Source organism: Aristolochia californica, unplaced genomic scaffold (assembly GCF_029961685.1).
Source record: "Aristolochia californica isolate CCGP_79_NKW_82.1479 unplaced genomic scaffold, dmAriCali1.0.hap1 SCAF_3, whole genome shotgun sequence".
NCBI lineage: Eukaryota > Viridiplantae > Streptophyta > Magnoliopsida > Piperales > Aristolochiaceae > Aristolochia > Aristolochia californica.
Genome location: NW_027181992.1, coordinates 4016032 through 4032376, shown reverse-complemented (window position 1 = coordinate 4032376; position 16345 = coordinate 4016032). Strand labels below are relative to the sequence as shown.

At 38.9% G+C, this 16345-nt stretch overlaps 2 protein-coding genes across 5 annotated transcripts; one reads left to right on the top strand and one right to left on the bottom strand.

Moving 5' to 3' along the window:
• Positions 1–422: 422 nt before the first annotated feature.
• LOC137958873 (uncharacterized) lies at positions 423–7260 on the bottom strand. Of its 4 annotated transcripts, none has more exons than XM_068806065.1 (6): positions 7098–7260; positions 5865–6420; positions 3744–3918; positions 999–1276; positions 792–907; positions 423–509 (listed from the first exon to the last, which is right to left on the bottom strand). In XM_068806065.1, exons 2-5 carry the CDS (start codon positions 6288–6290, stop codon positions 800–802), a joined length of 987 nt encoding a protein of 328 aa, XP_068662166.1. In that variant the 5' UTR covers positions 6291–6420; positions 7098–7260; the 3' UTR covers positions 423–509; positions 792–799. The 4 variants fall into 4 exon arrangements, with proteins under 4 accessions (XP_068662166.1, XP_068662165.1, XP_068662163.1 ...); XM_068806064.1 differs by having other exon boundaries at positions 456–533; XM_068806062.1 differs by lacking the exons at positions 423–509; positions 7098–7260 and adding an exon at positions 6513–6730 and having other exon boundaries at positions 795–907.
• Positions 7261–13968: 6708 nt separating this feature from the next.
• LOC137958331 (tryptamine hydroxycinnamoyltransferase 1-like) lies at positions 13969–15264 on the top strand. Its single transcript, XM_068805296.1, has one exon. It carries the CDS (start codon positions 13969–13971, stop codon positions 15262–15264), a length of 1296 nt encoding a protein of 431 aa, XP_068661397.1.
• The last annotated feature ends 1081 nt before the right edge of the window (positions 15265–16345 follow it).

The window sequence follows — 16345 nt, the reverse complement described above, 5'->3', positions numbered from 1 at the left end:
CTACTCTCCACCTGCTTCACGAACGCTTCAAGGGTTTGTTGAGCAGATCCATCCTTTTCTACGGCCTTTTTACATTTCTTCTGGTGTTCTCTGCTTCTCCTCTTCATCCCCTTGCTTTCTTCTGCATCCGTGGCCATGAATCCCTCCCTGTACCAGCTCAGCAATTTCATAGCTCTCAACCACGTCTCCCACCTCTGTCTTCAGCATCATACCAACTCCCCAGTCTTTCACTATTAATTTGCCATTAGGATATCGATCCCAAACATAAGCATGGGTACGCCACAAAATACAGCTTCCATGGTAGAGAATTCCAGCCACAGTCGGTCAAGAAGCCCCCCCAAATTTTGCATGAGAGAGGACTTTCAGCAGGTCGCACCATGGCACCACCAAGCCTATCTCATTCTCGCTGCTCATCGTTTCTTGCTAGTGCTGTACATCCTCACGTCCAACCCACAAGAAGCGAGAGTTGTTGGCACGCAAACCGTTTGCCAGTTCCTCCATTTGAGATGCTGAGTGTCACGCCGTTAGTAAACCTTGTTTCAAGGAGAAAACAAGCCAAATGGTATTTGTCTCAAACTACCCTATTCCAAAGTAACTTATGAATAATATCATGTTTAACTAATAAGCATTTCACAAAAACAGTCAATCACAAAGGCTAAGTCAAACGGCACTTATTGAAGATGAAATTTTAAACTCTACCGACACTTTGTAAAACCATACCCTCTCAACACCTCAAAAAGATCATTCTCCCCTAACAGGAAAAAGAGAAAATGAGAAAAAGAGAAAGTAACCTAAATACTTATTCTCGCTTTGACAACCCTAGGAACACGGCCGCAGATGAGAGTTGGACTCTTAGATCAGCAATATCCACATCATGGCCACCTTCAACTAGACCCCATCGGTCAACCTGTACATGAAGAATGAGAAAAACATAATTAAGGGGAAAAGACACCAAACGGAAATGAATAAAATCAAATATCTGGGCAGAGAGAAAGAACCTGCAGATTTTCTTCTAGTCTAATTAGCTCAATAGCTTCCTCGATTCTCAGCCTCCCACGATATATTCCAATGGCAATCATTAAGGAATGTGCTGCTGCTGCCATTGCATCAATTGAAGCAAACTCGCAATCGGAGGTGTTCTTGAGGCAATTTTCAACTGCTTTTACTAGACTCTCTTCCTGCCTCCCGCCAAAAAAGCTGGAGTATACCACAGGTTTAACACCAAATTCTGATTCAATCCAGCTGAGTACGGGATCCATTTTCTCCACTTGTTCCTCTGTAATCAATTTGTTTAAATAAAAAGATTCTCTTTCAGTTGAAAATGAACTCACACAAATGTCTTGAGAATTGAATTTGTAACATGTAATGGACAATTAAAGTAAATGTACCTATTAAGAATAAGAAATAAAAGATACCTCATTTCCCATGTAGAACGGTGAAAAACAAAAAGATTAACCAAATTTCAACCATGGCAAGTAGATGTTTTAAGAGGACACAATCACACATTTAGATCCAGATATTTTACCAAGATAAATTGGCAGATGTGTGAATATATGATTATTGGGAGCAAGAACATAAATACCTCAGACAAACAACTACTCTGCAAAAGTACCTTGGAAGTCAAAGAATGTATGGATTACCTGACACTCATGAGCATTGTGGCTACCAAGCCATGTGCAAGGTTTAAGAATTTTTACCTTAGGAAAAGTAAACAGTGCAAAACTAAATAGTACACTTGTTTTATTTCCAGATTTTTCTTTCTTTTCTTTTTTAGGAAGTTCTTTCTTTTGTTGGGAAGGAGGTTAATAAGGGGAGGCTCCTTCCACTTCAGCATTCGTCCCCCTTTTTTAAGGTAGGCATTCACCCATTTCACTGCATAAATGTTAATGAAACTCTTCTAACACTAATGCAACACCATTAAACATGTCCAATTTCTATCAAATAAAACTTCTAATATTTTTATCTCCAATTCTTTTCCTAATCAACCACACATCGACCTCAACATTCTTATCCCTGCCTACCACATCCTATTTGGATGGAGTTTACTTCACCCTTGTTGGAAGACATCTCAAAGTGGTATTAAGGTAAATACCTTCCCCATGTCAAGGAAGTGGCAAAAGATGTAATTTAATGGTCATTTTATAAGGATGACACAACACAGTAATTATAGAAGATGATTTCTACTTATGTCTTTTCCTTTTGAGAACTTGTAACCCTAAGGGCATTGTAGTCATTGTAAACTTCCCTCCTCAACTATAAATAAAGACTCAAGGCATGTGGTACATTATTAAGTCTCTCCTCTTCTCTCTCAAATTCGTCCTTAGACTTTTCTCTTAAACCCTCTCTCTCTTTCTCCTTTCTTCCTTCTTCCTCTCCTTTCCTTCTCTTCTTTTTTCTCTCATTTATCACCCTCTTGGTCGAGGACCTTATCATGGGATCCTAAATCCAACAAACCCAAGTCTCTTTTGTTAAGAATGGCCAATCTCCATCAGTTATCAAGCATTTATCTTGTGCACTACATCATCCTCAATCCAGCCTTCACTTTGCATGATCCAGCCTCGCTAAAAATGAAGACCTCTTGTGATTGTCCCTAGGCCTGCAGAGTCATATCCAGTAAAACTTTTCCACTTACATTTATAATCTGTCTACACCAGCAATTCCACATTGCAATTTATCTCCTCTCTGTATACTACTATCCTGACTCTAGCATTTTATCTTTCTGTAAAATTTTGAACGTAGTCATGTAAAATTTCATTAATTTTTTTCCTTTTTCTTTAAATAAAAAAATTATTAATTTTTTTTGTAAAAAAAATATCATTTTTTTTAAATAATTAATTTCTTTCCTTTCAGACCCAACCCAGCCAATTTAGACTTTGTATTGGTTCACAAACTCATTTACTCCTAATGGAAAAATCTTAGATGACTACCTTGCCATTGGACTCCTCTGCCATTAACTTCACAGCCGCTAGAAGTTGATAGTTTTTTTTTTTTATGAAAGTGCGTATATTGATAAACAAGGGGGGGAAATACAAACCTAGCTTTGGGGGCCTGACTCCACAACAAAGTGTTGGAGAGACACACCCACCTTAGCCTGAGAGTCTGCCAGGTGCTAGAAGTTGATAGTTAACTCTACCAAGAAGGCAAAAGTCTACTATGAATATTCAGCCCGAATCTTATAGGTGATCAAGTGTTTTTACTCTCTTTAAAATGGTGCTTGCCACTGGTTACAGAAAGATAACTGTTTTACTATGGGAGAATCAAATGCCATAGCTCCAAAAATCTTCTGCTCCATCTCATCTCTCTGCCCAATTCTTCCTCCATACTTTGTATTCCCTTGTTCAGTATAGTACAATTTGTAGCGGTTCTGTTTGGTATAAAAATCACGTCTAAATTATGAGAAAGGGGGTGGACATGTATTATAGGAAAATGAATCTGGAAGCAGCTATTTATAAAAAGAGAAAAGATTACCATTACCCAGTTCTAGAAACCCATAATATTTGACATAATAAAAAAATTTACAGTCATAACCAGTCAAATAATTTCAGTAGAAATGCAATAAAGTGCCAATAAGCTTCCACTAACCTCAAAAAAGTTTCACACAATGGACTAGAAGTGATTTGATAATAGAATTAAGAGCATGCAGGGAGGAAGTATATTTGACATGTCATAAATATGCTCCTTAGCTCAAAAGTACATATGCTTACAAAAAAATTGAGACAACCAAACTTTGAGAAGATAAATACCTAAAACTCCACTTGTGAGATTGTCGTCACCAGGTGCACGACAAAATACCAAATCTTGATGAATCTTCTTCATCAAATGTTCAATTACTTTTGCTCGAGTAAGTGGAACTCTCTCCAGTGCAGTACATGCAAGTTTCATAAGAGGCATTGTAAATGGTCTAATTCCATCTGTTTCCTATCAAAACCAGAAATTCAACACATAACTCAGAGACAGAAATAAAAGATTCACCTAACACCCTTGAGGCCTTGATTGAATTCAAAGCATATGCTAACCAAACAAAATCAACAAATATGAACTGTTTCTTGCTTAGTTTAGTTACATGATCCTTGTTCTGGTTCGAGAAAAGCAATTGAACTGGATATGCCCAGCAGAAAAGAACACAATACTGACGTGGATAGATACAAAAGAAATAAAAAACTTACCAGGATCGGAATTTATCCACCAAAGGTAACTAGTCCTAAAATTTTGACTTACTAAAAACAAGTTTGCAAGTTACAGAGTGAGAGTTACGTAAAAAAAAAAAAGTTACAGAGTGAGAGCATGATATATCTTCATGATGAACTGGATTAGAATTCTTTATAATAAGAGAGAAGAAAGCGGGATTAGGCAAATTAAAAACAACAATAGGAAATTATCAGTGGGAATATTGACTCTGCTAAAGCTGAGGGATTTTCTTCAAAGGCCTCAAACCAATACAAGCAGAAATCACACCCCAGTGTTAGTGGAAGGTGACTCCATAGTAATCAGTTGGATGGAGGAAAGCCCCCCTCCTCTGTGGCACTTTGATTACATTTATAAAAAAAATCGGCATCTTATTTAGCAGATTATTTGTTTCAGAAAGCATTTAGGGCTGCTAAAAATATTCCTTGTGCATTGGCTAAAAAGACAATCTCTAGACCTTCTCTACCGGTTGGGGACTCCCTCCATCATGTTGTCATTTTTATTAGCAAAAAAAGATGTCCAACTGTTTTTTTTTTTTAAAAAAAAAAAGGAAAAAACAGTGAGAATGTTTGGTTGGGAAATAATTGATAATGATAACTTGAGGAAGAGGAACTTTACAAAGAATAACTTCAATAAGTTTAGTTAGTAATTTGTAGCTACATCCTAAAATAAAGACATGCATGTGTCAGTAGTGTGGTGACTGAGTGGCTGTATATGTGGGGTGCATGGAAGCAGTTCTAGGTGATATTTGAAAATTCTCACCAATAAGTAGCAGAGTATAAACCAGTGAACTCTGATGTCTTCATCAGTCAACAGTCCAGTTTTAAGATAGAATGAGTATCTTTCGTAGGATTAATCATTAAAACTAGGATCATATTCAGGATCACATTCATCCGTCTACATGTCATTTAGACAGCAAATCAATGTCTACCAACACCATACTTGGAAAAAGGCCTGTTCCGTGGTCAACATTTGGACTTTAGTAACTAGTCCAACACAATCAAAGAATAACCGAAAAAACCTCTAAGAAGTACACATTGAAATAGAAATAAAAATGTTCAAATGAATCTTCCATGGGTGTCAAAATACTTAAGACTTCCATTGAGGTGTATCGAGCACTTCCTGAGATGCACAAATGACTAGATGGAAGTGGACACGCACAAAATAACTAGAAGATCAAACAAGTTGGACAAATAAATTTCTTGCAGGCATGACCAAGACGGAAGTGGCCTGCTCCTCAACTAAGTGGCATTTTTAGACACTTGGATTCTTGCTTTTATCTTTTTGAGCTGATCCATTCTTATTTCAGTTAAATTAAACCAATATTATAAGTAGGCCTAAACACTTATTCTGTCTACAGAACTTCACCCATGTGAAGAAAATTTTAATAAACTGTTACAGAATAGAAGCATATCAAAATCATCAGTCATGAACCCACAATATGCATGTTCTCTTTTTGGCATCATCACATGCACTAATACAGATGGAAATTGGAGTTACACCAAAAAAAAACTGCATCACGAATGCATTGGGCTGAAAAGCTCATTGAAGTAAAACAAAGAGGACAGCTTTCGTGCAGCACATTTTTTTCTGTAACCCTATCAAACCCAAAAGCAGCCAGCACTGACACTAACAATGAGGATAATAACCCACTGAAGGAAACAAAGAGAAGAACACACCTGATACTCCCACTCAGCTGCAATAGCCTTTGCAAGTGCAAGTGTTGGCAGCTTAAGAGGTCTTTTTGAAGGGGTCTTAAGTGTCCTATAGTCAAGCATAACTGTCCAGCCACACCCATCATCAGATTCTCTTGTTGTCACTGCCTTGTAAATTCTTTTACCCACAATAGAACCCGTCATGAATGACATAGGCATCGTGAAAGAGGCTGTTGATTCTTTCTGACTCCTTGGTGCCTTGACAAAAATGTTGTCTTTCTCTGAATTAATTCTCTCTGACTGAGATGACGAAGGAACTACAGTTCCCTGATCAGGATTTTGGGGAGCCGGGGCAGCTATAGTGGTCAAAAGACGGCACTTGGAAGCAAAAGATGAGAGGAATGAAGTGCGCAGAAGAGCTCTAGACCTGTGGGATTGATTCAAAGCCATGGATGTTCTCTCCCGTCTAACTCTCTTTCTACCCAAGCGAAAATTTTGAACCCTACTGCAAGCTCGCAGTTATCTTCGACTTGCTCTCATAGATCCTGAGAGCAACACATTGTCACTTCCGGTTGAGCCACTGATCAAGAAAAATATCAAAATTAATCATCTAAAACCACTGAACAAGAAAAATATCCAGATTAATCATCTATAAATTTGACTGCCGTCAACCTTTTTCAATATAGGCAGCCCTACAATATGCTAAGTGGATTTCGCTCCTCTGATTTAATTTACTCACATGACAAGAAAAATAAATTTTGCACTAAACGCATCCCAACATTTCCTCAAAGTAGAAGATATTGAGAGAGAAGAGATTGAAAGAAGCAGCAAAATCGAGAGAAGAAGAGGGGAATAAGGACTGCCGCACTTTCTCGCATTCTTTTTAGCCCCGTGTCTTTCATTATTCTCTTAAAAAGAAATTACAAAAACGATTAAAATGCCCCTACATATACATCATAAAAGGGACAGAAACTGCTAGGGTCCTATGGGCCCACCTGAGCTATGGGTGAGCTATGGGTGCTGGGTTAAGCCAACCCACCCGTATGGAATAGGTTTAAGATGTTGGCGTGAGTTCCTCGAGAAGACTTCTTCCTCTGGAACGGTCTTCCAGATCCATAAAAACAGAGGAAGAAGTCCTCTGTAGTTACGGCCTCGGAGATAATCCGAGAGACGGGTTACGAGTAACTGAAAAATTATGTATATAAATAGAGATGTAAGTGTATGAAATAAAAAATGAGAAAGAAAGAAAGATTTTACGATTTTTCAAGGTATCAGAGCGGGTTTGAACCAGAGATCGGCTTCGGCAACGACGCAGGGAGACCTCTCCCACTGCCGACGGCGCTCACAGGGACGATGGCATGCGCAGAGAGAAATTTCTCGTCCCGCGCGGCTCAGAGGCAGCGTCGCGGGGACGATGAAGTTTCGAAATTAAAATACCTTAGAGGTATCGTCGCGGGGACGATGAACCTTCAGAATTAAACCCACCCAAAATTAGGGAGCGGCATTTAATTTCGAAGCCAAGTGACTCAGACCGGACCGAGATCGGACCGGACCGGATTCGGACCAGACAGTGTTCGGAACGGATTGGCCTCGGGCCTGACTCAGACCGGACCGGACTCGGACTGCACCAAACTCGACCCGGCCCAGATTTGGAACGGATTCGACTCAAATCAGACTCAGACCGGACCGGACTCGGACTGCACCAAACTCGACCCGGCCCAGATTTGGAACGGACTCGACTCAAACCAAACTCAGACTCGAACCGGCCCAGATTTGGAACGGACTCGACTCAAACCAGACTCGGACCGGACCGGACTCGGACTGGACCAAACTCGACCCAGCCCAGATTTGGAATGGACTCGACTCAAACCAGACTCAGACCAAGACTCGACCTATCCCAAATTGTCGAGATGTAAATCTCTGACAAAGACAAACTGGGGTATTTGAACAGTGATCTCCCTCAACCTCCTGAGATGGATGCGGACCCAAGTAATGCTCTACTCGGATCCACTAGAGAGGATGATTGCAGAGTGTGGATACTTGACTTTGGAGCAACGGACTGTATGACATTTGATGCAAATAATTTTTCTCAACACACTGCTCGGCAAAATAGCATTACCAACACTAATGGAATTATCTCTCTAGTAACAGGGGCTGGAACAATGATGTTATCACCAGCTCTACAATTATCTAATACACTATTTGTGCCCTCTCTTTCTCACAAGTTACTATCAGTGAGTAAAGTTACGGACGAGTTGAATTGTGTGGATCTTTTTTACCCTACATTTTGTCTTATTCACGATATTCTCACCAAGGAGATCATTGGGCGTGGTACTAAGAGGAGGGGGCTCTATTACATGAAAGATTTCAGCGTAGGTCGTGCATATCACATGCGGCACCCGAGCGACCTCAAAGTGAAACAAATTTTGATGTGGCACCGTCGGGTAGGTCATCCTTCATTTGGGTATTTGAAACATATGTTTCCCGATCTATTTTCGAATTTGTCAATTCTGGATTTTAACTGTGAGACTTGCATTCTAGTTAAAAGTCATCGAGTCAATTATCTGTTAAGTATGAATAAGAGTGATAATCCTTTTGCTTTAATTCACTCTGATGTGTGGGGTCCTTCCCCCAAAGATGTTAGGTCTGGTGTTCGTTGGTTTGTCATATTTATTGATGACTGCACACGAATGACTTTGTTTTACTTGTTAAAACACAAGGATGAGGTCTTTCATATCTTTCAATCCTTTCATAAGATGAACCAAACACAGTTCTCTACCAACATTCGAATTCTTCGATCTGATAATGGTTGAGAATATATGAATCATCGGTTCAGTGATTATTTCCAACAACATGGATTGATTCATGAAACCTCGTGCCCCTAGACTCCGCACCAAAATGGTATTGTAGAGAGAAAAAATTGTCACATTCTTGAAACAGCTCGAGCTCTTTTACTTGGGAGTCAAGTGTCTAGCCACCATTGGCTTGATGTTGTTACTACAACTTTCTACCTCATTAACCGTATGCCTTCTAAAAATCTTGAGTTTAAGACTCCCTACAAGTCCTATCAAACTATGTTTCATTACCCTCGGTGCTCATGCTCCCCCCTCGAATTTTTGGCTATGTTTGTTAATTTTAATAAAAACCAGTGCTCGAAGCTTGATCCGTGTGCCATTCAATGTCTATTTTTGGGATATGTGGTCCGTTAAAAAGGGTATTGATACTACGATCCAACTACTCAGCGCACATATGTAACTATGGATGTCACGTTTCTTGAATCTGAATCTTACTACTCATCCACTACATCCAATTCCTCTCTTCAGGAGGAGACATGAGAAGAAGAGCTAAATTAGATGACATTTGACTGGTTCAAGGACACTGATATAGCAACCACCATAGAACCAGATCCAGAGAAGATATCCTCAGAAATTGATGACGAAATAGTATCCCTCTTCCCCTCGGTATCCAACGACCCATCTCTTGAGAATATCATTGAGGTAAGTAATCCTGTCACACCTCAAAATTCTAATGATATGGTTATTACTGTTAGCTATGAATTACCTGTCAAGCTCAATCGGGGCAAACCACCGACAAATATTCCCCCGAAGAGAAGGGTTCAAATCGAAATATCTTATTGCCAATTATGTGTCTACAAAACAACTGTTTGAATCCCTCAAGAAGTTTTCAAATGAACTCTCCTCACACCATATTCCCACAAGTGTTGATGAAGCTCTTAAAGACCCTAGGTGGACTCAAGCTATGAAGAAAGAAATGGAGGCATTAATAAAATATGAGACTTGGAGTCTTGTTCCTTTACTTGAAGGTCAAAGAATAGTGGGATGTAAATGGCTATTCTCCATCAAATACAAATCCGATGGAGCAATTATTCATCAAACATCATGTGTCTTTACCCCTCAGCAAAATGGTGTAGCAGAATGTAAGAATCACCATTTACTAGAGGTAGCTAGGACAATGATGATACATATGCATGTGCCCAAGCCTAATTGGGGTGAGGATATTCTTTCAACTTGTTTCTTGGTTAATAGAATGCGTTTGTCTGTGTTAGATGGAAAAATTCCTATGCAGGTTGTTTTGCCGTCTACGCCATTATTTTCTATTTCTCCATGCATGTTTGGATATGTCTGTTTTGCTTATGTATTTGGATCTTCCAGGGATAAGTTGTCTCCTCAAGCAGTTAAGTGTGTATTTTTGGGGTACTCTCGCACACAAAAGGGGTACAAATTGTTTTCCCGTCCATTAGAAAAATATTTGTATTTACTAATGTTATTTTATTTGAGGATCTACTATTCTTTACATACGTGTCTTTACCTTTTGATCCTGTTGTCTTACCTAAACCAACACCAATTATCCATATACCAATTAATGAGCTTATTTGACCGTCACAAGTTGTCGTTGTCAAGAAACCATTACAGGTATATAAAACGCCGAAAAGAAATATCACCGTCGATTCTCTCATTGGACCACTATCACTAGTTTGTCCTTCCTCTCGCGGGCCTCTTCTCAGTGTGATCCACATAAAGACTTGGCAGGAATAGAGAGATGGGAGATTTTATTTATTGTTCATGGTTAATTAAAAAAAACATTAAATTTCGAGTAACCTCAATTCCATTAAATTTACTTCATTTTCTACATTTATAAGATGCATGAAAGGTATATGAGACGTATAATCAAAATGAGCAAAAGCCATATAAAATTTAAATGCCTGCATCTAATATCCACTAATAATTCTTGTGGCAAACACCTCTTGTCAATGTAAACAGTATTTGGCCCATATCGTGATAGGAGAAGGGAGGGGTTAAAAATTATTAGATATTGATAAAAATATTATATTACCCATCTAATTCTTTAAAATATGTTTAGTCATAAAAGAGTTTTTTCTCCTCTCTTGATAGCCTGAGAAACAGGGAGGCAGTGCCCCTTCTTCTCCTCCCCTGTCATTCTTGGTGTATCATGTTTGGGGCTACGAGTCCAATTCTACATCGTTTATCAGGTTCAAGTTTCAACGTCATCAACGCGTTATACTTCAACAATGCCGAGAAAGAGGAATCTATCAGTGGGTTTTGTATTCCCTTTCCGATCTTCATCTTCTTATATATCATGTGAACGTGTCTCTACTTTCCACAATCTTCTGATCTCTTCTATTAACTCCCTCTCGGCTCTCTACACGGCTACAAGATTTTCAAGGCTTCGCAGTAAATGCAAGAATCCTTGATGGAGACGAGGGTGGAAGAAATCTGCAGTTTTCTTTTGTGTTCCTTCTCAGACGATCTTTCGTTTTCAAAACTATAAAAAAAGGCTGGTTGCGCACGTCCGGGATATATTTTGCTTACAGATCAAGGTTTGACGAACCAGTTTCAAGTATGTTTTTTATGTCAATCTCTTTATGAACCGTTCCACCTTTGCGACTGGTCAAGTTCTATGGGAACGCGGGATTCCTTGAAGGAAGCAAACAGACACAGAAGTCGTAAATTGTAGGTTTGAAAAAATATTGCCTCAGCTCTAAGAAGAATTCAGCTCCTGCATGATCGAACCATAAAAAGGGGTTTATACAGTTTAATTCCACATCCAAGTCAACTGTCAACCTCTGCTTGTCTGCTAAGTTCAAGATGGATAATGCGATGAAGGTCTTTATCCTTTCATATTCAAAGTTTGAAATAGCAAATCAATTTTCTCTTCTGAATGAAGCTGCTGGGCAGGCGAGGAGGTTTTGAATCTTTTGAAAGATTTTCAAGACTTTTTTGTTTGTTGGCTTTTCCGCTCCGAATGGATAAGCTTTTCGGTAGAATAAACTGGTGAATTGAACGACCCTAAAATGAATAGTATTCGGTGAGATTTAAAAACTCGTGGATTAAAATGGATACTATTAGGTGAGGTCTTTGCGTAGCGTCATCTGGGTCGTCATCTTCTACCAATTTAAGCTAATGCAGGTTGAAGTCATCATGGATGAGGTTCGGAGAGCTGTTCCATGATTAGCACTGGGTAGAACCTTTTTAATCGCAAGAGCTTATCCCTCGAGAATAGACGTGCAAGAAATAATACTAAAAGGAAGTGAGATTTCATGTTGGGCAAGGACTCGCATCGGAGTTAGTTCGTTTTTTACCTAAATAACTAATTTAAAAAACATATTTTGAAAAACAACTACCTCATCAACCTATTTTGAAAAATACCTAACTTTGATCAGTATACTGTACATGTGTAGAGTTAAAAGTGACATGTAAACTTTGCCACATCATCCGTACAATATGAGTAGACAGACACATTGACTGCTACGTCACTATTCAGACACGTCATCTACCCGATTAGATGCCACATCATAAGCTCTCACTTCTTATATTTTTTCATTCTCTCTCTCCGCTCATCTTTCTCCTCTCCTCTCCTCTCACCCTCTCACAGTGCATGTTGCCGCCGCTCCCAACTGCTCCCCTGTTGCAACCACTCGGCCTCCTCTCCTCTTCTCTCGTCCCCTCTCCTCTAGCCTTCTCGCAGTGCCTGCTGCCGTTGCTCCCATGCTACCGCCACTCGGGCTCGCCCTCCTCTCCTCTCATCTCACCCCCTCTCCTCTCGCCCTCTCGCAGTGCCTGCTACCGCCACTTGGCCTCGACCTTCTCTCCTCTCTTCTCTCCCTCTCGCAGTGCCTGCTGCCGCAACTCACCCTTGCCCTCAAAGCCCCCCCTCAATTAAAAAATTAAAAAATATTTCAAATCGATAATAAAATGTGTTAAATAAGAGTAGGATTTTTTAATTAATTAGTATATTTATTTTATTTTTAATTATTTTAAAAATAAGGTAATAAAAAATTATCGATAAATTTGATTTTTAAACTCAAAACTAAAATTTTCAAAATTTTTAATTAAAATATTTTTAAATTGATAAATAAAAAGGTGTTAAATACGTAAAAGTAAGATTTGTTTATAACTTATTATTTTAAATATAAGGTAATAAAAAGTGTACCGATACATTTATTTTTTAAACTCAAATAAATATTTAATATTTTTTTAGTTAATAAATATTTTAAATCGATAATAAAAGGTGATGTAAGATTTTTAATTAAATAATATTTGTTAATTATTTTTATTTTTAAATAAGGTGATAAAAAGTATACAAATAAATTGTATTTTAAACTCTAAAATAGTTTTTTGTATAATTTTTTTAATTTGTAAATATTTTAAATTGATAATAAATGGGTAAAAGTAAGATTTGTTTTTATTTCGCTTTTTCAAAATAATTTTTTTTTATTTCTAAATATTTTAAATCGATAATATGTTAGAATTTTTTAAATTAATTAGTATAATTTTTTTATTTTTTTATTTTTTAAAATATAAAGTAATAAAAAGTGTAACAATAAATTTTATTTTAAATTAATAATAAATGGTGATAAATAAGTAAGAGTTATTTTTTAATTATTTATTATATTATATACGGTAATAAAAAGTGTATTCATAAATTTGATATTTAAAATAAAATAAAAAATTATTCAAATTTTAATCTTTTAATAACACGGCAGATGACGTGTCGATGTGTTCATCTACTCACGCAGAGCAGATGACGTGTGACACGTATTTCAAAATATATTTTTTAAATTGGTTATTTTGGTAAAAAAACCCTTTTAATCTTATCACCTTCATGTCTTCTCATCCGCCTGAGTTTCATTCCTAAATTCCAGTTTGCCGGAGGAGAATATAGTATTTTGATCCGTATTGCAAAAAAAAAAAAAAAAAAATTACGGCATATTGTGATTTTGATTCACAGCCGTCTGCTCATACTAGAACCGGGAAGAAGGGAAGAAGGAAGAGTCTTCTTCCAGTGTGCCAGTACTGTTGGCTGCTTAACTGCCTTCGATTTCTTCATTCTTTTCCCCTGCGTTTTCATTATATTACTATATCTGTAATGAGTTAAAACCAAATCTATACTTGGTCAGACGAGTTGAATCCCAAATCGACAGCCGTTTGCCATTAAAGAATCAGTCGTAATCGTCGGCCCTGCTTTATACCACGAGATCGGTGTAATATTTATTTATTTTTCAATATAAATAACGAGCTCTAGAGGGATGCGAAGAACTCAGAGCAGATTTACTCGAAGGCTTTTCTAAGCTTAGAAAAACAGAGAAATGGCTCTTGAGATAGTGAACGACACCATCTTGAAACCATCTCCTTCACCCCTCAATCCCCACACGAACGCTACAATTCCTCTTACGATCTTCGATCGAGCTGCCTTTGATCTCCATGTAACTATTCTCTACGCCTTCCGCCCACCCATGCCATCCAATGAATCTCTCATGCAAGGACTCGCCCAAGTTCTGAACTACTTCCCTCACCTAGCTGGTCGGCTCACGGTCGATGAGCAAGGCCGACCTTGCATCCTACTCAATGGTGCTGGAGTTCGCATAGTCGAGACCAGAATCGGGACAACATTAGCTGAGAGACTCCCCTTCGAGCCATCTCACGAGCTGACAAACTTGCACCCTCCCGTTGAAGGAGTAGAGGAGCTGATCCAAATCCAGCTTAACCGTTACACTTGCGGCGGGTTGGTCATCGGCCAGACGGCCCATCATCGGGTCGCAGATGGTCAATCCATGAGTTGTTTTTTCGCTGCGTGGGCGAGGTTGGTTCGAGGCCTAGATGTCAAGGTTCTTCCCTATCACAACCGTGCTGCGGTTTCGATCCCCAGAAACCCCCCTAGGTGTGAATTTAACCACCGAGCCGTCGAATTTAAGGAACAGCAGACTCCACCTGTTTCCGCCTCAAACGATCCCTCCTCACTCTCCATCGTGAACCTTGTCATTCACTACTCCGCCGAGTTCGTAGCTCGGCTCCAGAATCGCGTGTGTCAAGGTGGGTCACGTTACAGCACCTTCGAGTGTCTCCTCACACATATATGGAAGAAGATGACGCTTGCTCGCGGACTCGGAGACGATGAGATGACCCAAGTAAGGTTGGCTGTCAATGGCCGAGCCAGGATGAAACCGGCGGTTCCCATGGAGTATTTTGGCAATTTGGTGTTATGGGCCTATCCTAGACTGAGAGCGAAGGAACTGGTGAATGAGAGCCACTCCTTCGTGGCCAAGGCGATTCACGACGCGGTGATTCGCATAGATAACACTTATTTTCAGTCGTTTATCGACTTCGGGGAGCTGTCGAAGGGGGAGGGGCTGGTGGAATCTGCAGCGGCGATGGGAAATATGCTGTGCCCAAATCTGGAAGTTGATAGCTGGTTAAGGTTCCAGTTCCATGAGCTTGATTTTGGTGGCGGTGCTCCTTGTGCTTTCCTTCCAGCGGAGCTGCCGGTGGAAGGGCTGCTGTTGTTTGTACCTTCGTCCAAAGAGAAGGGTTCCGTGGATGTTTTCATAGCTGTTTCTAAGGATCATGTCGAGTCTTTGAAACGAGTCGCTCATTCCTTGGACTAAGCTGCATTTGGAACTACACCAGATCAACATGTTCATTCCGATTTCTTTTACATTACTTTGCATTTGAGATCATTTCATTCTTTATATTCAGAATTTATTGTTGAAAGAAAGATAAAACCAAGCAAATCTTTACTTGTATCGACTCGCAGTTGATGAGGATAGCACTTCAAGAAGAAATACTAATAATTGCCTCCTCACATCACCTAATCCAAGAGGACAGACAGGGCCCGCCTCCTGTTTGTCAAGAAATATCAAATTCAAATATATCGCCAAAAACAAGAGAAGAGTACTAATCCAATAATCTTGAACTTGGAACAAATCGACAGATTGAATCATGCTCAACTACACCCACCCAATCCTCTCTTGTGGATCACAACTTAGACAAGATTTGGAAACGACTAATAAAATGGTTAATTAGGTAAAATTTATCGTTTTTGTTAAGTTATGGAGCCTGATCAAGACCTTACACTGAGTTGGTATGCAGATCAACTTTCGTGATAATAATTTTTTTTATATTTAGAGACACCGCTATTAGGGTTTTAATCATCATCAGTGAGAAGGATTTTTAGTTGCGGCCCGAGAGAGCTTAGAGAAAAACACATATGTGCAATTTCTCTTCTAAACTATTTCATCTTCATAGTGGATTATTACAGCAGGAAAGACAGGATGTAGTCTCACCTTGAAGTTTGTTTGTTCACATACTTACTTTTTTTTTTTCTTCTGTGTTTATTTTTATTATTTTCGTTAATTTATAATTAAAGCATCTAATTCCTAATAGTTTTAACCTAAAAAACCAATGCACGCATAAATAAGAGAGAGAGACCGAGAAGTCACAATCTTCTCCGAAAGGGGAACGGTGGTTTCTGCTCCTCCTCTACCAGAGTTTCTGATCGGGAAGGTTTCCCTTTTCTTGCAAATAATGGAGATGCTCCCCCTTGATTTGAAATTTTTATTTAAAAAAATATATATGACCTTATCACATCATCTGAAGAAGCCATAGTCAACAAAGGCGGTCCAGGTGACGAAAAGAACTCTATGTAATAACAGAGAGTAGATAGGACGTCAGAGAAGAAAATGAATG